General features: G+C 42.4%; 1 protein-coding gene across 1 annotated transcript in view; it reads left to right on the top strand.

Annotated features, from left to right (window-relative positions):
• Window positions 1-6,502, top strand: part of LOC147957624 (uncharacterized) — a 114,600-nt gene extending 108,098 nt beyond the window's left edge. Inside the window, exon 8 of the mRNA XM_087531789.1 lies at window positions 6,239-6,502. Within this exon, the coding sequence (XP_087387915.1) occupies window positions 6,239-6,502 (264 nt within the window). The remainder of the gene's footprint in view (window positions 1-6,238) is intronic.
• Window positions 6,503-22,413: the final 15,911 nt, after the last annotated feature.

The raw sequence follows: 22,413 nt of genomic DNA, 5'->3' as shown, positions 1-22,413 counted from the left end.
AAGCATATTATTATTAGGCAAATTACCATGCTATTAAGAGACTCTCAAATTAATTTAAGTGAAGCATGAGAGATCAATAGTTTCTTTAAAACGAATCCACCACCGTGCTCTAAAAGATCTAAGTGAAGCACATAGAGCAAAATTATCTAGCTCAAAAGGATATAAGTGAAGCACATAGAGCACAATTATCTAGCTCAAAAGATATAAGTGAAGCACATAGAGAAAAATTATATAGCTCAAAAGATATAAGTGAAGCACATAGAGCATTCTATCAAATTTTAATTCATGTATGGCTCTCTCAAAAGGTGTGTACAGCAAGGATGATTGTGGAATACTAACAAACAAATACACAAATAATACAAGACGCTCCAAGCAAAACACATATCATGTAGGTGAATAATATTATAGCTCCAAGTAAATTACCGATGGAAGTGGACGAAAGAGGGGATGCCTTCCGGGGCATCCCCAAGCTTTGACTTTTTGGTGTCCTTGGATTATCTTAGGGGTCTATTGGGAATACCCAAGCTTAGGCTCTTGCCACTCCTTGTTCCATGATCCATCAAAAGAATTCACCCAAAACTTGAAAACTTCACAACACAAAACTCAAAATAGAAAACTCATGAGCTCGGTTAGCGAAAGAAAACAAAAGACCACTTCAAGGTACTATAATGAACTCATTATTTATTTATATTGGTGTTAAACCTACTGTATTCCAACTTCTCTATGGATTATAAACTATTTTACTAGCCATAGATTCATCAAAATAAGCAAACAACACACGAAAAACAGAATCTGTCAAAAACAGAACAGTCTGTAGTAATCTGTAGCTAGCGCAAGATCTGGAACCCCAAAAATTATAAAATAAATTGGTGGACGTGAGGAATTTATCTATTAATCATCTTCAAAAAGAATTAACTAAATAGCGCTCTTCACATAAAAATGAAAGCAGTTCTCGTGAGCGCTAAAGTTTCTGTTTTTTACAGCAAGTTCAACAAGACTTTCCCCAAGTCTTCCCAACGGTTCTACCTGGCACAAACACTAATTAAACACAAAAAACACAACCAAAACGGAGGATAAATAATTTATTTATTACTAAACAGGAGCAAAAAGCAAGGAATAAAAATAAAATTGGGTTGCCTCCCAACAAGCGCTATCGTTTAACGCCCCTAGCTAGGCATAACGAGCAAGGATAGATCTAGGTATTGCCATCTTTGGTAGGCAATCCATAAGTGGCTCTCATGATAGTTTCATCTGGTAATTTTATTTTCTTTCTTGGAAATTTTTCCATGCCCTTTTTTAATGGAAATTGAAATCTAATATTCCCTTCCTTCATATCAATAATCGCACCAACCGTTCTAAGGAAAGGTCTACCAAGAATAATAGGGCAAGAAGGATTGCAATCTATATCAAGAACAATGGAATCTACGGGCACAAAATTCCTATTTTCAACAATAATAACATCATTAATTCTTCCCATAGGTTTCTTAATAGTGGAATCCGCAAGATGCATGTTTAGAGAGCAATCATCAAAATTACGGAAATCTAGTAAATCACACAAAGTCTTGGGAATAGTAGAGACACTAGCACCCAAATCACACAAAGCATAAAACTCATGATCTTTAATTTTAAATTTAATAGTTGGTTCCCACTCATCATAGAGTTTTCTAGGGATAGAAACTTTCAACTCATGTTTTTCTTCATAAGATTGCATCAAGGCATCAACAATATGTTCGGTGAAGGCTTTATTTTGACTATAAGCATGTGGAGAATTTAGCACGGATTGCAACAAGGAAATACAATCAATCAAAGAGAAATTTTCATAATTAAATTCCTTGAAATCCAATATAGTGGGTTTAGCAACATCTAGATTTTTATTTCTTTCAATCCCACTTTCATCAATTTCATCATTAAGATCTAAAGACTCCGAATTTTTAGAATGCCTTCTAGGTAAAGGAAGATCATATTCAGTTTCATCAAGATTCATATTGCAAAATAAAGATTTAATTTGAGACACATCAATAACTTTTAGATCTTCATCTTGATTTTCATAGGAATTGGAAGAACATGCTTTAATAAAGGCATCTTTGGAAGCACGCATCCTAGCGGTTCTTTCCTTACACTCATCAATTGAAATTCTCATGGCTTTTAGAGACTCATTAATATCATTCTTAGGTGGAATAGATCTAAGTTTCAAGGCATCAACATCAAGAGCAATTCTATCAATGTTCCTAGCCAAATCATCAATCTTAAGCAATTTTTCTTCAATCATAGCATTAAAATTCTTTTTGCGAAGAAATAAATTCTTTAATATTAGATTCAAAATCAAAGGGCATCTTATTATAATTTCCATAAGAGTTGTTCTACGAATTCCCATAATTATTAGAAGGATTACTAGGATATGGCCTAGGATTAAAATTCCCTCTATAAGCGTTGTTACCAAAATTATTCCTACCAACAAAATTCACATCCATAGATTCATTATTATTCTCAATCAAAGTATACAAAGACATATCATTAGGATCATAAGAAACACTCTTAGTAGTAAATAATTTCATAAGTTCATCCATCTTTCCACTCAACACATTAATTTCTTCTATCGCATGCACTTTTTTATTAGAAGTTCTTTCAGTATGCCATTGAGAATAATTAACCATAATATCATCTAGGAGTTTAGTAGCATCTCCTAAAGTGATTTCCATAAAAGTGCCTCCCGCGGCCGAATCTAAAATATTTCTATAAGCAAAATTCAATCCGGCATAAAAAAATTGTATAATCATCCACAAATTCAAACCATGAGTAGGGAAATTACGTACCATTAATTTCATTCAGCTTGTGCAACATGTTCATGATCAAGTTGTTTAAAGTTCATTATATCGCTTCTAAGAGATAAAAGCATCTTTGCATTTGTTCCATGAATCAATACTATTCTTAGGCAAAGACGAGAACAAAGCTTTAGCACGATCTCTAAGTGAAAAAGGAAATAGCTTCAATTTAACGACATCATTATTGACATCTTCTTTCTTTTGCATATCACATAAATCAACGAAGCTATTCAGATGAGTAGCGGCATCTTCACTAGGAAGGCCGGCGAATTGATCTTTCATAACAAGATTCAACAAAGCAGTGTTAATTTCACAAGACTCAGCATTGGTAAGAGGAGCAATCGGAGTGCTAAGGAAATCATTATTATTGGTATTGGTGAAGTCACACAATTTGGTAGTATCTTGAGCCATCGCGACAAACAAGCAATCTAACACACGAGCAAACAAAAAGCAAGCGGACAAAAGAGGCAAACAGAGAGGGAGGATAGATAGACGGGGCGAATAAAACGGCAAGGGAGAATTGGGGGGAGAGGAAAACGAGAGGCAAATGGCAAATAATGTAATGCGAGAGATAGGGATTGTGATGGGTACTTGGTATATTGACTTTTTGTGTAGACTCCCCGGCAACGGCGCCAGAAATCCTTCTTGCTACGTCTTGAGCTTGCGTTGGTTTTCCCCGAAGAGGGAGGGATGATGCAGCAGAGTAGCGTAAGTATTTCCCTCAGTTTTTGAGAACCAAGGTATCAATCCAGTAGGAGCCCACGCTGAAGTCCCTCGTACCTGCACAAAGCGATAGCTACTCGCAACCAACGCGAAAAGGGGTTGTCAAGCCCTTCATGGCCACTTACGAGAGTGAGATCTGATAGATAGAATATTTTTGGTATTTTTGATATAAAGATGCAAAGTAAAAAGTAAATAGCAAAAAAATATAAAAGTGATGGAGACTGATATGATGAGAATAGACCCGGGGGCCATAGGCTTCACTAGTGGCTTCTCTCAAGAGCATAAGTATTCTACGGTGGGTGAACAAATTACTGTTGAGCAATTGATAGAATTGTTTATAATTATGAGAATATCTAGGCATGATCATGTATATAGGCATCACGTCCGTGACAAGTAGATCGAAACGATTCTGCATCTACTACTATTACTCCACTCATCGACCGCTATCCAGCATGCATCTAGAGTATTAAGTTAAAAACAGAGTAACGCCTTAAGCAAGATGACATGATGTAGAGAGATAAATTCATGCAATATGAAATTAAGCCCATCTTGTTATCCTCGATGGCAATGATACAATACGTGCCTTGCTGCCCCTTCTGTCACTGGGTAAGGACACCCCAAGATCGAACCCAATGCTAAGCACTTCTCCCATGGCTAGAACTACCAATCTAGTTGGCCAAACCAAACGGATAATTCAAAGAGACTTGCAAAGATAACAAATCATGCATAAAAGAATTCAGAGAAGTTTCAAATATTATTCATAGATATACTTGATCATAAACCCACAATTCATCGGTCTCAACAAACACACCACAAAAAGAAGATTACATCGAATAGATCTCCACAAGAGAGGGGAGAACTTTGTATTGAGATTCAAAGAGAGAGAACAAGCCATCTAGCTACTAACTATGGACCCGAAGGTCTGAGGTAAACTACTCACACTTCATCGGAGGGTATAGGATGATGTAGAAGCCCTCCGTGATGATGGCCCTCTTCCGGCGGAGCTCCGGAACAGGCCCCAAGATGGGATCTCTTGGATACAGAAAGTTGCGGCGGTGAAATTAGGTTTTTGGCTACTGTTCTGATCGTTTGGGGGTACATGTGTATATATAGGAGGAAGGAGTACGTCGGTGGAGCATCGAGGGGCCCACGAGGCAGGGGCGCGCCCTAGGGGGGGCGCCCCCCACCCTCGTGACCACCTCTTTGATCCCTTGCAGTAGGGTCCAAGTCTCCTGGATCACGTTTGGTGAGAAAATCATGTTTTCGAAGATTTTATTCCGTTTGCACTCCGTTTGATATTCTGTTTATCCGAAACACTGAAATAGGCAAAAAACAGCAATTCTGGGCTGGGCCTCCGGTTAATAGGTTAGTCCCAAAAATAATATAGAAGTGGAAAATAAAGACCAATATAGTCCAAAACAGTAGATAATATAGCATGGAGCAATCAAAAATTATAGATACGTTGGAGACGTATCAGATCACCGGAGCCGTCATCCTCTCCTTCCTGACCATCGCTGCCATTGAGAAACGACAAGGGATCACCGCCGGCGAGGATTATATCCCCCAACAATTGTTCTTGTTATAAGTCTGTTTCCATAGTTTCTGCAAATATTACAACATGGCAATATACAGACATGAGAGATGGATTAGTGGCAAACATAGACCTAGCTAATCACAACAAGGAATCAAATGCATATATGAGCAATGGATTAGCTGCGGACCACCTCTCTCATGCATGTCAGACGCCCCCCTCGTGTCGAAGTTATCGGGGTTATACTTTTAGGAGAGGACACTTTGCCAAAAATAATCGCTATGAAGGAGATCAAATTAACTATCCATTCTACCCCCATTGACCTATGCCAGCCGCCTACCGAATAAATAAAGTCCCTTCAGTTTAGTGAGGTAAGACCGGCTAATTAGACGCCAATATATAGTATTATACATAACAATTACGGGTAGGGGCGGGAGGGGGTAGATCGACAACGCTCTTTCTTCTAGGGTTTGGGTGGCCTCGAGAGTTGGTCAGGCGAGCGGACTGCCTCTCTCTCTCATGCATGTACGACTTCCCCCCTAATGTCGAAGTTATCGGGGAGAGGGTAGATCGACAACGACGCTCTTTCTTCTAGGGTTTGGGTGGCCTCAATAGTTGGTTGGGCGAGCGGACCACCTCTCTCTCATGCATGTACGATGTCCCCCCTCATGTCGAAGTTAACAGGGAGGGGGTAGATCGACAACGACGCTCTTTATTCTAGGGTTTGGATGGCCTCGATAGTTGGTCGGGCGAGCGGACCGCCACTCTCTCATGCATGTCCGACGTCCCCCCCTCTTGTCGAAGTTATCGGGGAGGGGGTAAATTTTAACATAGTGAGTCTTTTAATTAACTCATTTTGAATATATGAACATTTTAACTTTGTAACTAGGTAAATTTTAACTAACTTCTATGAACAAAAAAATATTATATGAAAAAAAGACAACTTATGATCATTTTCTATATATACATCCATCCATCCAGTACACATACATATATACATGGACCAAAAAATGCTATGAACAAAAAAAATTCAAAGAACAAAAAAATCATCATATGAACAAAAAAACATACATCATGTATCATCAACATCATCAATTATCATCAACATCATCATCTAACAATCATCTATCATCACTGTCATGAAAAATCATGAAAAAAACAGGGGACAAGGAGGACGGGGAGGAAAGGGGGCCGGCCGGACCGAACGAGGAGGAGGCGCGGTGTCATCGGGCCAGGGCGGGGCGTGCGGGGGGGCATCTGGGCAGGGGCACGGGGCGGCGCGTCAGTGCAGGGAAGGGGCGCGGGAGCGGGGAGCGTCACCGGCGTCGGCGTCGAGGGCGTCGACGGCGAGGTGGAGCAGCCTGACGGCGAGCTCGGGCAGCCTGATGGCGTCGATGTGCTCGACATCGTTGGGGGCAACTACTAGATGAAATATGAAAAATTCCTGTTGCTAATATACACAAAGCATTGGTCTTGGTTGGTGGCACCAACTGGGACTAAAGGTGTATTTGCAGAAGCAGAGACCTTTAGTCCCGGTTGGTGGCACCAACCGAGACGAAACAGGTGCATTAGTCCCTGTTGGTCCCACTAACCGGACAAAAGGTGGGTGTTGCTGCGGCCAAAAGTTTAGTCCCACCTTACTAGTTCAGAGAGGCTTGGAGTGGTTTATAAGCGCTACTGTCGCTGCCCTCTTGAGCTCCTCTCTGATGCAGGCTGTACTTGCCTATCTGACGCCCTGTTGGGCCTGCTGGGCCCACGGTTCTGGATGCTGGCCCATGTGCAGATGGGTTTCTAGTCGTATGCAGGTCGTGTTGCCCTAGTAGGTGGGTATTCTTTTTGTTATTTTAGTTCATTCTTTTTAAGAAAGAAATACTCTAATAATTTTAGTTGATTCTTTTTAGTTAATTCTTTAGTTGATTCTTTTTAGTTCATTCTTTTAAAGAAATAAATACTTTGATAATTTTAGTCAACATTTTAGTTGATTCTCTTTAGTTGGTTCTTTTTAGTTAATATTTTAGTTGATTCTTTTTAGGTCATTCTTTTTAACAAATAAATACTTTGGTAATTTTAGTTAATATGTTTTGATTATTTTTAGTTCATTCTTTTTAACAAATAAATACTTTGATAAATTTAGTTAATATTATTTTGATTTTTTTAATTCATTCTTTTTGCTATTAGTTCATTCTTTGAGCTAAATGACCCTGAAATTGAAAATCACTGCAAATGAACTCTGAAAAGCTTGAAACTTGGCATGGTATCACTGTTTCAGCCACATAGCATGTCCTAAAAAGTTGAGATGGTTACATCAAAAACTGGATGCACTTCATGTACAAAATAGACAATCTCTTTCGAAGTATCAGGGTTTCAGATGAAAACTCATCTGTCACAAAGATATTTTATTTTTTTGAACTTATTTCAACTCCAGACATTTTGTGCGTTCAACATGCACTATTAAAAGCCAGATTATCAATTTTCAACCCTTTCTGACTTCATTTGGTATTTTTCATGCATTTACTGATTTTTTTAGCTAAATGACTGTACAATCGAAAAGCACTACAAATGAAGTCTAAAAAGGTTGAAACTTGGCATGGTATCATCATTTCACCCACATAACATGTGCTGAAAAGTTGATAGGGTTACGGAAAAACTGGATGCATTTCGTGTACAAAATGGACAATCTGTTTCGAATTATCACTGTTTTGGACGAAAACTCATTTGTTACAAAGAGATTTCATTTTTTGAACTTATTTCAACTCCAGACTTTTTGTGCGTTCAACATGCACCGTGAAAAGCCACATCATCAATTTTTAACCCTTTCTGTCTTCATTTGGTATTTTTCATGCATTCACTGATTTTTTAGCTAAATGACCGTGAAATTGAAAAGCACTACAAATGAATTCTAAAAAGGTTGAAACTTTCCATGATATCATCATTTCACCCACATAACATGTGCTAAAAAGTGGATAGGGTTACATTGATAACCCAAAAGTAAGAGTGTCGAACCAAACGAGGAGCAGAAGGAAATGACAAGCGGTTTTCAGTAAGGTATTCTCTGCAGGCACTGAAATTATCGGTAACAGATAGTTTTGTGATAAGGTAATTTGTAACGGGTAACAAGTAACAAAAATTAAACAAGGTGCAGCAAGGTGGCCCAATCCTTTTTATAGCAAAGGACAAGCCTGGACAAACTCTTATATAAAGGAAAACGCTCCCGAGGACACATGGGAATTATCGTCAAGCTAGTTTTTATCACGCTCATATGATTCGCATTCGTTGCTTTGATAATTTGATATGTGGGTGGACTGGTGCATGGGTACTTCCCTTCCTTGGACAATCAACCCACTTATGATTAACCCCTCTTGCAAGCATCCGCAACTACAAAAGAAGTATTAAGATAAACCTAACCATAGCATGAAACATATGAATACAAATCAGCCCCTTACAAAGCAACGCATAAACTAGGGTTTAAGCTTCTGTCACTCTAGCAACCCATCATCTACTTATTACTTCCCAATGCCTTCCCCTAGGCCCAAACAATGGTGAAATGTCATGTAGTCGACGTTCACATGACACCACTAGAGGAAAGACAACATGCAAGTCATCAAAATATCGAACAAATACCAAATTCACATGACTACTTATAGCAAGACTTCTCCCGTGTCCTCGGGAACAAACGGAACTACTCACAAATCATATTCACGTTCATAATCAGAGGGGTATTAATATGCATAAAGGATCTGAACATATGATCTTCCACCAAATAAACCAACTGGCATCAACTACAAGGAGTAATCAACACTACTAGCAACCCACAGGTACCAATCTAAGGTTCTGAGACAAAGATTGGATACAAGAGATGAACTAGGGTTTGAGATGAGATAGTGCTAGTGAAGATGTTGATGGACATTGACCCCCTCCCGATGAGAGGATCGACGGTGATGACGATGGTGATGATTTCCCCCTGTCGGAGGGATGTTTCCGTGGCAGAACAGCTCTGCCAGAGCCCTAGATTGGTTCCGCCAAGGTTCCGCCTCGTGGCGGCGGAGTTTCGTCCCGAGAGCCTGCTTATGTTTTTTTCCAAGACAAAAGACTTCATATAGCCAAAGATGGGCACCTGAGGCCTGCCAGGGGGCCCATGAGACAGGGAGCGCGCCCAGGGGGGTAGGGCGCGCCCCCACCCTCGTGGATGGTGGGTGGCTCCCCTCTAGTGCTTCCTTCGCCCAATATTTTTTATATATTCTAAAAATGACTCGCGTGGAGCTTCAGAATTTTTGGAGTTGTGCAGAATAGGTCTCTAATATTTGCTCCTTTTCCAGCCCAGAATTCCAACTGCAGGCATTCTCCCTCTTCATGTAAACCTTGTAAAATAAGAGAGAATAGGCATAAGTATTGTGACATAATGTGTAATAACAACCCATAATGCAATAAATATCGATATAAGAGCATGATGCAAAATGGACGTATCATACGGCAAAAACTAGATGCACTTCTTATACAAAATGGACAATCTCTTTCGAAGTATCACAGTTTCGGACGAAAACTCATCTGTTACAAAGGGATTTCATTTTTTTGAACTTATTTCAATTCCAGACTTTTTGTGCGTTCAACATGCACCATTAAAAGCCACATGATCAATTTTTAACCCTTTCTGTCTTCATTTTGTATTTTTCATGCATTTACTATTTTATTTTGCTAAATGACCGTGAAATTGAAAAGCACTACAAATGAATTCTCAAAAGGTTGAAACTTGGCATGGTATCATCATTTCACCCACATAGCATGTGCTAAAAATTTGAGAGGGTTACATCAAAAACTAGATGCACTTCATGTACAAAATGGATAATTTCTTTCGAAGTAAAACGGTTTCGGACGAAAACTCATCTACTACAAAGCGATTCTATTTTTTCTTCACGTAATCAAAGCCATCATCAGAATTGTTGTGGAGAGAAAGTCTTCACTTTTTCTTCGCGTGTGTCCCTTTCTTATTGCGCCATAACCATGGATAATATTTATCGTTTAACAAGGTGCTTGGATCAGCCTTGACTTTGAAGGGAGGAATTTCATGAAACTTTTCATAATCTTCAGACAGGTTTGTCTTGCCCTCCACTCCCATGATGTATCTTTCCCTCAAAGAACTATGTGGTGCTTTGGCTCGTCGTATGATCTATTCGCTTCCTTATCTTTTCCTTTTTCTTGGTTTGGTAGAAAACTTGCGCCACATCATTGGCTAGGAGAAATGGTTCATTCGTGTACCCAAGATTGTTCAGATCCACTGTTGTCATTTCATACTGTGGGTCTACCTGTACCCCGCCTCCTGACAGATTGACCCATTTGCACCGAAACAAAGGGACCTTAAAATCATGTCCATAGTCAAGTTCCCATATGTCCACTATGTAACCATAATATGTGTCCTTTCCCCTGTTGGTTACTGCATCAAAGAAAACACCACTATTTTGTTTGATGCTCTTTTGATCTTGGGTGATCGTGTAAAATGTATTCCCATTTATCTCATACCCTTTGTAAGTCAATACAGTTGAAGATGGTCCCCTGGCCAATGAGTACAACTCATCTGCAACAGTGTTGTCACCCATGAGATGTGTTTGCAACCAATTGCCAAAAGTCCTGATGTGTTCACATGTAATCCAGTCGTCACACTGCTCCGGGCGTTTGGAGCGCAGAATATTCTTGTGTTCATTGACATACGGGGTCACCAAGGTAGAATTCTGTAGAACTGTGTAGTGTTCCTGAGACTAAGAATGCCCGTCCCTACATATTATTGAGTCCACTCCTAGCTTGCCTTTTCCAGTCAGTCTCCCCTCATACCTTGATTGAGGTAGACCAATCTTCTTAAGGTCAGGAATGAAGTCAACATAAAACCCAATGACCTCCTCTGTTTGATGGCCCGTGGAGATGCTTCCTTCTGGCCTAGCACGGTTACGAACATATTTCTTTAAGACGCCCATGAACCTCTCAAAGGGGAACATATTGTGTTGAAATACAGGGCCCAGAATAGCAATCTGGTCGACTAGATGAACTAGGGCGTGCATCATGATAATGAAGAAGGATGGCGGGAACACCAGCTCGAAACGGACAAGGCATTGCACCAAATCACTCTTTAACATTGGTAGGATTTCTGGATCGGTTACCTTCTAAGAGATTGCATTGAGGAATGCACATAGCTTCACAATGGCTAATCCAACATTTTCCGGTAGAAGCCCCCGCAATGTAACTGGAAGTAGTTGCGTCATAATCACGTGGTAGTCATGGAACTTTATGTTCTAGAACCTTTTCTCTCCCATATTTATTATTTCCTTTATATTGGACGAGAAGCCAGACGGGACCTTCTACTGAGCAGACATTCAAAGAAGATTCCCTTCTCTTCCTTGGTAAGAGCGTAGCTGGCAGGACCTTCATACTGCAATGGATTCGTGCCGTTTTTTTCGTGCATGCGCTGCTGGTCCTCCCGTGCCTCCGGTGTATCTTCTGTCCCCCCATACACGCCCAAGAAGCCTAATAGGTTCATGCAAAGATTCTTCGTCACGTGCATCACGTCGATCGCAGAGCGGACCTCTAGGTCTTTATAGTAGGCTAGGTCCCAAAATATAGATTTCTTCTTCCACATGGGTACGCGCCCTCAGCGTCATTCGGAACAGACTGTCCGCCAAGACCCTTTCCAAAGATTACTTGTAAATCATTGACCATATCAAGTATGTGATCACTAGTACGGAGGGCGGCTTCTTCAGGTGATCCGCCTCACCTTTGAAATGCTTGCATTTCTTTCGACATTGATGGTTGGTCGGAAGAACTCGACGATGCCACAGGTACACATTCTTCCTACATTTGTCCAAATATACACTTTCAGTGTCATTTAAACAGTGCGTGCATGCATGGTATCCCTTGGTTGTCTGTCCTGAAAGGTTACTGAGAGCAGGCTAATCATTGATGGTTACAAACAGCAACGCATGTAGGTCAAATTCCTTCTGGTTGTGCTCATCCCACAAACGTACACATTTTCCTTTCCAGGGCTGTAAAAGTTCTTCAACTAATGGCCTTAGATACATATCAATGTCGTTGCCGGGTTTCTTAGGGCCTTGGATGAGCACTGGTATCGTAATGAACTTCCACTTCATGCACAACCAAGGAGGAAGGTTATAGATACATAGAGTCACGGGCCAGGTGCTATGATTGCTGCTCTGCTCCCCAAAAGGATTAATGTTATCCGCGCTTAAACCAAACCATACGAGTCTTGCATCAGCTGCAAAGTCCCACCGCCTTCTCTTGATTTTTCTCCACTGTGACCCTTCAGCGGGTGCTCTCAACTTCCCCTCTTTCTTACGGTCCTCTTTGTGTCATTGCATCAACTTGGCATGCTCTTTTTTTCTGAACAGACGTTTTAACCATGGTATTCGGGAGCATACCACATCACCTTGGCAGGAAACCTCTTCCTAGGGCGCTCGCCCTCAACATCACCAGGGTCTTCTCGTCTGATCTTATAGCGCAATGCACCACAAACCGGGCATGCGCTCAAATCCTTGTACGCATCGCGGTAGAGGATATAGTCATTAGGACATGCATGTATCTTCTGCACCTCCAATCCTAGAGGGCATAGAATCTTCTTTGCTTCGTATGTACTATCGGGCAATTCGTTATCCTTTGGAAGCTTCTTCTTCATTATTTTTAGTAGCTTCCCAAATCCGTTGTCAGATACACCATTGTCTGCCTTCCATTGCAACAATTCCAGTGTGGTATCGAGCTTTGTGTTGTCCTCTTCGCAATTTGGGTACAACCCTTTTTTGTGATCCTCTAACATGTGATCAAACTTCAAGTTCTCCCTTTCACTTTGGCCTTGTCTCTTTGCATCAACAATGACCCAGCGAAGATCATCATCAGGCATATCGTCTGGTTCCTCTTGATCTTCAGCTTCCCCCGTTGTAGCATCACCGTATTCAGGGGGTGGATAGTTGTCATCCTCCTCTTCTTCTTCGTTGTCTTCCATCATAACCCCTCTTTCTCCGTGCTTGGTCCAAACATCATAGTGTCGCATGAAACCCTTCTCAAGCAGGTGGACGTGAAGGGTTTTCGAGTCAGAGTAATCCTTCGTATTCTCACAGATAAGGCATGGACATTATATAAAACCATTCTGCTTGTTTTCCTTAGCCACTTCGAGAAAATTATGTAGGCGCTTAATGTACTCGAAGGTGCGTCTATCACCGTGCATCCATTGTCGGTTCATCTGCGTGCATTATATATAATTAAGTGTGTAAAAACCACAACAGAACATCATGAATAGAGAAGCGATCAAATTAATAGAAGTTCATCATCACATTAAAACCAAAGTACAGTAGTGATCAAATGTTATTACTGAAAAAATAAATACATAAAGTTCATACATAGTTCTCACTGAACAACATGTAGCTCTCTAGAGCATCTAATTAAATCATACATTGAAACTATGTAACACATTTCAGTGCATCAACAAATGTGATCACAATCGGAACTAAGGTAACAATTGATCCAACGGCATAATGATACCAAGCCTCAGTATGAATGGCATATTTTCTAATCTTTCTAATCTTCAAGCGCATTGCATCCATCTTGATCTTGTGATCATCGAGGACGCCCACAACATGCAACTCCAAATGCATCTTCTCCTCCTCAATTCATTTCAATTTTCTCTTCAAGTAATTGTTTTCTTTTTCAACTAAATTTAACCTCTCGACAAGAGGGTCAATTGGAATTTCCGGTTCACATATCTCCTAGATAAAAACATCTATGTCACCTCTGTTGGCATAATTTTCATAAACACTAAATGAAAAAAATAGTTATAAAAGATAATATACCACATCCGAATCATAGACAGGACGAGGGCCGATGGGGGCGGATACCAAAACCATGGCACTATATAATAACAAACAATAATAAAAGTAAGAAAATTTTACAGGTATCTATCTAAATCATAAAAGTAAGATTTTTTTTTCTTTTAGAAAGAAGATAAGAACAAGACGCTCACCACGATGGTGCCGGCGATGAGATCGGCGCGGGCGATCAACGGCGGTGAGGACGGGGACGGGACAGGACAGACCGCCAAATCTAGACAAATCTTGAGGAAAATGGAGCTTGGAGGTCGAGCTTGGAGAGGATAAAGCTTAAGCGTGGTTCGGGCATTTCATCGAACACCTCATGTGCATAGGAGGTAACGAGCAACACACACTTGTACACGCCAGCCGGCCAAAAAACAGAGGAGTGAGCGGGCTGGGGCGGGGGTATATATAGGCCTATCGTTATTCCCGGTTGATAGCTAGAACCGAGACAGAAGACTGACCTTTGGTCCCTGTTCCAGCCACCAACCGGGACTAAAGTGTTGGGGATCGTAGCAGAAATTTAAAATTTTCTACGCATCACCAAGATCAATCTATGGAGTAATCTAGCAACGAGGGGAAGGGGAGTGCATCTACATACCCTTGTAGATCGCTAAGCGGAAGCGTTGCAAGAACACGGTTGGTGGAGTCATACACGCAGCGATTCAGATCACGGTCGATTCCGATCTAGGCGCCGAACAACGGTGCCTCCGCGTTCAACACACGTACAGCCCGGTGACGTCTCCCGCGCCTTGATCCGGCAAGGAGAGAGGGAGAGGTTGGGGAAGACTCCGTCCAGCAGCAGCACGACGGCGTGGTGGTGGTGGAGGAGCGCGGGACTCCAGCAGGGCTTCGCCAAGCACTACGAGAGACGAGGTGGGAGAGAGGTAGGGTTGCGCCAAGAGGGAGAACAAATCATGTGTTGGGCAGCCCCCAATACCTCAAGTATATATAGGGGGAGGGGAGGGGCTGCGCCCCCTTCTAGGGTTCCCTCCCTAGGGGGGCGGCAGCCCTAGATGCCATCTAGGGTGGCGGCCAAAGGGGGAGGAGAGGGGGGCGCCCTAGGGTGGGCCTTAAGGCCCATCTGAACCTAGGGTTTGCCCCCTTCCCACTCTCCATGCGCCTTGGGCCTTGGTGGGGGGGTGCACCGGCCCACCTGGGGCTGGTCCCCTCTCACACTTGGCCCACGCAGCCTCCTGGGGCTGGTGGCCCCACCTGGTGGACCTCCGGGACCCTCCCGGTGGTCCCGGTACGTTACCGATAGCACCCGAAACTATTCCGGTGACCAAAACGGGACTTCCCATATATAAATATTTACCTTCAGACCATTCCGGAACTCCTCGTGACGTCCGGGATCTCATCCGGGACTTCGAAAAACATTCGGTAACCGCGTACATACTTTCCCTATAACCCTAGCGTCATCGAACCTTAAGTGTGTAGACCCTACGGGCTCGGGAATAATGCAGACATGACCGAGACATCTCTCTGGTCAATAACCAATAGCGGGATCTGGATACCCATGTTGGCTCCCACATGTTCCACAATGATCACATCAGATGAACCACGATGTCAAGGATTCAGTCAATCCCGTATACAATTCCCTTTGTCTACCGGTATAGTACTTGCCCGAGATTCGATCGTCGGTATCCCGATACCTTGTTCAATCTCGTTACCGGCAAGTCTCTTTACTCGTTCCGTAACACATCATCCCGTGATCAACTCCTTGTGCACATTATGATGATGTCCTACCGAGTGGGCCCAGAGATACCTCTCCGTTTACACGGAGTGAAAAATCCCAGTCTCGATTCGTGCCAACCCAACAGACACTTTCGGAGATACCCGCAGTGCACCTTTATAGCCACCCAGTTACGTTGTGACGTTTGGTACACCCAAAGCATTCCTACGGTATCCGGGAGCTGCACAATCTCATGGTCTAAGGAAATGATACTTGACATTAGAAAAGCTTTAGCAGAAGAACTATATGATCTTGTGCTAGGCTTAGGATTGGGTCTTGTCCATCACATCATTCTCCTAATGATGTGATCCCGTTATCAATGACATCCAATGTCCATGATTAGGAAACCATGACCATCTATTGATCAACGAGCTAGTCAACTAGAGGCTTACTAGGGACATGTTGTGGTCTATGTATTCACACATGTATTACGGTTTCCAGATAATACAATTATAGCATGAACAATAGACAATTATCATGAACAAGGAAATACAATAATAACCATTTTATATTGCCTCTAGGGCATATTTCCAATAGTCTCCCACTTGCAGTAGAGTCAATAATCTAGTTCACATCACTATGTGATTGTAATGAATCCAACACCCATGGGTCTTGTTCATATCTTGCTTGTGAGAGAGGTTTATTAGTCAATGAGTCTGAACCTTTCAGATCCATGTGTGCTTTACAAATCTCTATGTCATCTTGTAGATGCAGCTACCACGCGATACTTGGAGCTATTCCAAATAACTGTTCTACTATACGAATCCGGTTTACTACTCAGAGTCACCCAGATTAGTGTCAAAGTTTGCATCGACGTAACCCTTTATGACGAACTCTTTTACCACCACCATAATTGAGAAAATTCCTTAGTCCAGTAGTTACTAAGGATAAGTTCGATTGATGTCATGTGATCCATTCCTGGATCACTCTTGTACCCCTTGACTGACTCATGGCAAGGCACACATCAGGTGCGGTACACAACATAGCATACTGTAGAGCCTACGTCTAAAGCATAGGGGACGACCTTCGTCCTTTCTCTCTCTTCTGTCGTGGTCAGGTCTTGAGTCTTACTCAATATTCACACCTTGTAACACAGCTAAGAACTCCCTCTTTGCTGATCTGTTTTTGAACTCCTTCAAAATCTTGTCACGGTATGTATTCATTCGAAAGTACTATTAAGCATTTTGATCTATCCTTATAGATCTTGATGCTCAATGTTCAAGTAGCTTAATCCAGGTTTCCATTGAAAAACACTTTTTAAATAACCCTGTATGCTTTCCAGAAATTCTACATCATTTCTGATCAATAATATGTTAAGAACATATACTCATCAAAAATTCTATAGTGCTCCCACTCACTTCTTTGGAAATACAAGTTTCTCATAAAGTTTGTATAAACCCATAATCTTTGATCATCTCATCAAAGCGTACATTCCAATTCCGAGATGCTTACTCCAGTCCTTAGAAGGATTGCTGGAGCTTTGCATACTTGTTAGCATCTTTTAGGATTGACAAAACCTTCTGGTTGTATCACATACAACCTTTCCTCAAGTAAAACATTGAGGAAACAATGTTTTGACATTCTATCTGCAAGATTTCATAAATAATGCAGTAACTGCTAACATAATTCCAACAGACTCTTAGCATCGCTACGAGTGAGAAAGTCTCATCATAGTCAACTCCTTGAACTTGTCGGGAAACATCTTAACGACAAGTCGAGCTTTCTTAATGGTGACACTTACCATCATTGGCCATCTTCCTTTTAAAATCCATCTGCACCCAACAGCCTTAAGACCATCAAGTAGTTCTTTCCAAAGTCTATACTTTGTTTTTATACATGGATCCTCTCTCGGATATAATGGCCTCAAGCCATTCGTCGGAATCCGGGCCCACCATCGCTTCTCCATAGCTCGTAGGTTCATTGTTGTCTAGCAACATGACTTCCAAGACAGGATTACGTACCACTCTGAAGTAGCATGCATCCTTGTCGACCTATGAGGTTTGGTAGTGACTTGATCCGAAGTTTCATGATCACTATCATAAGCTTCCATTTCATTGGTGTAGGTTCCACAGGAACAACTCCATGTGCCCTGCTACACACTAGTTGAAGTGACGGTTCAATAACCTCATCAAGTCTCCACCATCCTCCCACTCAATTCTTTCGAGAGAAACTTTTCCTCGAGAAAGGGCCCGATTCTAGAAACAATCCCTATTGCTTTCGGATCTGAGACAGGATGTATACCCAACTGTTTTGGGTACTCTACGAAGATGCATTTATCCGCTTTGGGTTCGAGCTTATCAGCCTGAAACCTTTTCACATAAGCATCGCAGCCCCAAACTTTTAAGAAACGACAGCTTAGGTTTTTCTAAACCATAGTTCATACGGTGCCGTCTCAACGGAATTGTGTGGTGCCCTATTTAAAGTGAGTGCGGTTGTCTCTAATGCCTAACCCATAAACGATAGTGGTAATTCGATAAGAGACATCATGGCATGCACCATATCTAATAGGGTGCAGTTATGATGTTCGGACACACCATCACCCTATGGTGTTCCAGGCGGTATTAGTTGTGAAACAATTTCCACAATGTCTTAATTGTGTGCCAAACTCGTAACTCAGATATTCATCTCTATGATCATATCATAGACATTTTATCATCATGTCACGACGATCTTCAACTTCACTCTGCAATTACTTGCCTTTCAATAATTCGTACTTGTGTTTCATCAAGTAAATATACTCAGCATCTACTCAAATCATCTGTGAAGCTAGAACATAACAATATCCACTGCGTGCCTCAGCACTCATTGGACTGCACACATCAAAATGTATTACTTCCAACAAGTTGCTTTCTTGTTCCATCGTACTGAAAACGAGGCCTTTCAGTCATCTTGCCCATGTGGTATGATTTGCATGTCTCAAGTGATTCAAAATCAAGTGAGTCCAAATGATCCATCTGCATGGAGTTTCTTCATGCATATCTACCAATAGACATGGTTCGCATGTCTCAATCTTTTCAAAAACGAGTGAGTCCAAAGATCCATTAACATGGAGCTTCTTCATGCGTTTAATACCAACATGACTCAAATGGCAGTGCCACAAGTACGTGGTACTATCATTACTATCTTATATCTTTTGGCATGAACATGTGTATCACTACGATCGAGATTCAATAAACCATTCATTTTAGGTGCAAGACCATTGAAGGTATTATTCAAATAAACAGAGTAACAATTATTCTCTTTAAATGAATAACCGTATTGCGATAAACATAATCCAATCATGTCTATGCTCAACGCAAACACCAAATAACAATTATTTCGGTTTAACACCAATCCCGATGGTAGAGGGAGTGTGAAATGTTTGATCACATCAACCTTGGTAACACTTCCAACACATATCGTCATCTCACCTTTAGCTAGTCTCCGCAGCCTTTTATTTCAAGTTACTAACGCTTAGCAACCGAACCGGTATTTATTACCCTGGTGCTACTAGGAGTACTAGTAAAGTACACAATAATATGGCGTATATCCAAAACATTTCTGTCGACCTTGCTAGCCTTCTCATCTACTAAGTATCTAGGGTAGTTCTGCTTCAGTGACCGTTCCCCTCATTATAGAAGCACTTAGTCTCGGGTTTGGTTCAACCTTGGGTTTCTTCACTAGAGCAGTAACTGATTTGCCGTCTCATGAAGTATCCCTTCTTTCCCTTGCCCTTCTTGAAACTAGTGGTTTAACCATCAATAATTGATGCTCCTACTTGATTTCTACTTTAGCGGTGTCAAACATCGTGAGTTGCTCAAGGATCATCATGTCTATCCCTGATATGTTATAGTTCATCACTAAGCTCTTTTGTGCAGCAATGAGGACAATCCTCAGTTCACGGACCCAGTCCGCATAATTGCTACTGTCAACTCTCAACTAAACTTTCTCTAGGAACATATCTAAAACAGTAGAACCAAAGCGTGAGCTACGACATAATTTGCAAAGACCTTTTGACTATGTTCATGATAATTAAGTTCATCTAATCAAATTATTCAATGAACTCCCACTTAGATAGACATCCCTCTAGTCATCTAAGTGATACATGATCCGAGTCAACTAGGTCATGTCCGATCATCACATGAGACAGACTAGTCATCACCGGTGAACATATTCATGTTGATCGTATCCACTATACGACTCATGTTCGACCTTTCGGTCTTCCGTGTTCCGAGGCCATGTTTGTACATGCTAGGCTCGTCAAGTTAACCTAAGTGTATTGCATGTGTAAATCTGGCTTACACCCGTTGTATGCGAACGTTAGAACCTATCACACCCGATCATCACGTGGTGCTTCAGAACAACGGACCTTAGCAACGGTGCACAGTTAGGGGGAACACTTTCTTGAAATTTTAGTGAGGGGTCATCTTATTTATGCTACCGTCGTTCTAAGCAAATAAGATGTAAACATGACAAACATCACATGCAAATCATAAAGTGACATGATATGACCAATATCATCTTCTGCCTTTGATCTTCACCTTCGAGGCGCGGCATGAACACCATCGTCACCGGCATGACACCATGGTCTCCATCATCATTATCTCCATCATCGTGTCTTCATGAAGTTGCCTCGCCAACTATTACTTCTACTACTATGTCTAACGGTTAGCAATAAAGTAAAGTAATTACATGGCGTTTTCATTGACACGCAGGTCATAAATAAATTAAGACAACTACTATGGCTCCTGCCGGTTGTCATACTCATCGACATGCAAGTCGTGATTCCTATTACAAGAACATGATCAATCTCATACATCACATATATCATTCATCACATCCTTTTGGCCATATCACATCACATAGCATACCCTGCAAAAACAAGTTAGACGTCCTCTAATTGTTGTTGCATGTTTTACATGGATGCTATGGTTTTCTAGCAAGAACGTTTCTTACCTATGCAAAAACCACAATGGTGATATGCCAATTGCTATTTACCCTTCATAAGGACCCTTTTCATCGAATCCGGTCCGACTAAAGTGGGAGAGACAGACACCCGCCAGCCACCTTATGCATCAAATGCATGTTAGTCGGTGGAACCAGACTCACGTAAGCGTACGTGTAAGGTCGGTCCGGGCCGCTTCATCCCACAATGCCGCCGAATCAAGATAAGACTAGTAACGGCAAGCAAATTGAACAAATCATCGCCTAGAACTACCTTTTTGTTCTACTCGTGTATAGAAACTACGCATAGACCTAGCTCATGATGCCACTGTTGGGGATCGTAGCAGAAATTTAAAATTTTCTACGCACCACCAAGATCAATCTATGGAGTAATCTAGCAACGAGGGGAAGGGGAGTGCATCTACATACCCTTGTAGATCGCTAAGCGGAAGCGTTGCAAGAACGCGGTTGGTGGAGTCGTACACGCAGCGATTCTGATCGTGGTCGATTCCGATCTAAGCGCCGAACAACGGCGCCTCCGCGTTCAACACACGTACAGCCCGGTGACGTCTCCCGCGCCTTGATCCAGCAAGGAGAGAGGGAGAGGTTGGGGAAGACTCCGTCCAGTAGCAGCACGATGGAATGGTGGTGGTCGAGGAGCGCGGGACTCCAGCAGGGCTTCGCCAAGCACTACGAGAGACGAGGAGGGAGAGAGGTAGGGTTGCGCCAAGAGGGAGATCAAATCATGTGTTGGGAAGCACCCAATACCTCAAGTATATATAGGGGTAGGGGAGGGGCTGCGCCCCCTTCTAGGGTTCCCTCCCTAGGGGGGCGGCAGCCCTAGATGCCATCTAGGGTGGCGGCCAAAGGGGAGAGGAGAGGGGGGCGCCCTAGGGTGGGCCTTAAGGCCCATCTGGACCTAGGGTTTGCCCCCTTCCCACTCTCCATGCGCCTTGGGCCTTGGTGGGGAGGTGCACTAGCCCACCTGGGGTGGCTCCCCTCTGACACTTGGCCCACGCAGCCTTCTGGGGCTGGTGGCCCCACCTGCTGGACCCCCGGGACCCTCCCGGTGGTCCCGGTACGTTACCGATAGCACCCGAAACTTTTCCGGTGACCAAAACGGGACTTCCCATATATAAATATTTACCTCCGGACCATTCCGGAACTCCTCATGACGTCCGGGATCTCATCCGGGACTTCGAACAACATTCGGTAACCGCATACATACTTTCCCTATAACCCTAGCGTCATCGAACCTTAAGTGTGTAGACCCAACGGGCTCAGGAATAATGCAGACATGACCGAGACATCTCTCTGGTCAATAACCAACAGCGGGATCTGGATACCCATGTTGGCTCCCACATGTTCCACAATGATCACATCGGATGAACCACGATGTCAAGGATTCAGTCAATCCCGTATACAATTCCCTTTGTCTACCGATATAGTACTTGCCCGAGATTCGATCGTCGGTATCCCGATACCTTGTTCAATCTCGTTACCGGCAAGTCTCTTTACTCGTTCCGTAACACATCATCCCGTGATCAACTCCTTGGGCACATTATGATGATGTCCTACCGAGTGGGCCTAGAGATACCTCTCCGTTTACACGGAGTGACAAATCCCAGTCTCGATTCGTGCCAACCCAACAGACACTTTCGGAGATACCCGCAGTGCACCTTTATAGCCACCCAGTTACATTGTGACGTTTGGTACACCCAAAGCATTCCTACGGTATCCGGGAGCTGCACAATCTCATGGTCTAAGGAAATGATACTTGACATTAGAAAAGCTTTAGCAGACGAACTATACGATCTTGTG

The sequence above is a fragment of the Triticum urartu genome, chromosome 7A (genome assembly GCF_056163025.1).
Source record: "Triticum urartu cultivar PI428250 chromosome 7A, HENAU_Tu73, whole genome shotgun sequence".
In the NCBI taxonomy this organism is placed as follows: domain Eukaryota; kingdom Viridiplantae; phylum Streptophyta; class Magnoliopsida; order Poales; family Poaceae; genus Triticum; species Triticum urartu.
The sequence above is the reverse complement of the archived record's forward strand: the minus strand, read 5'-3'. Positions and strand labels throughout refer to the sequence as shown.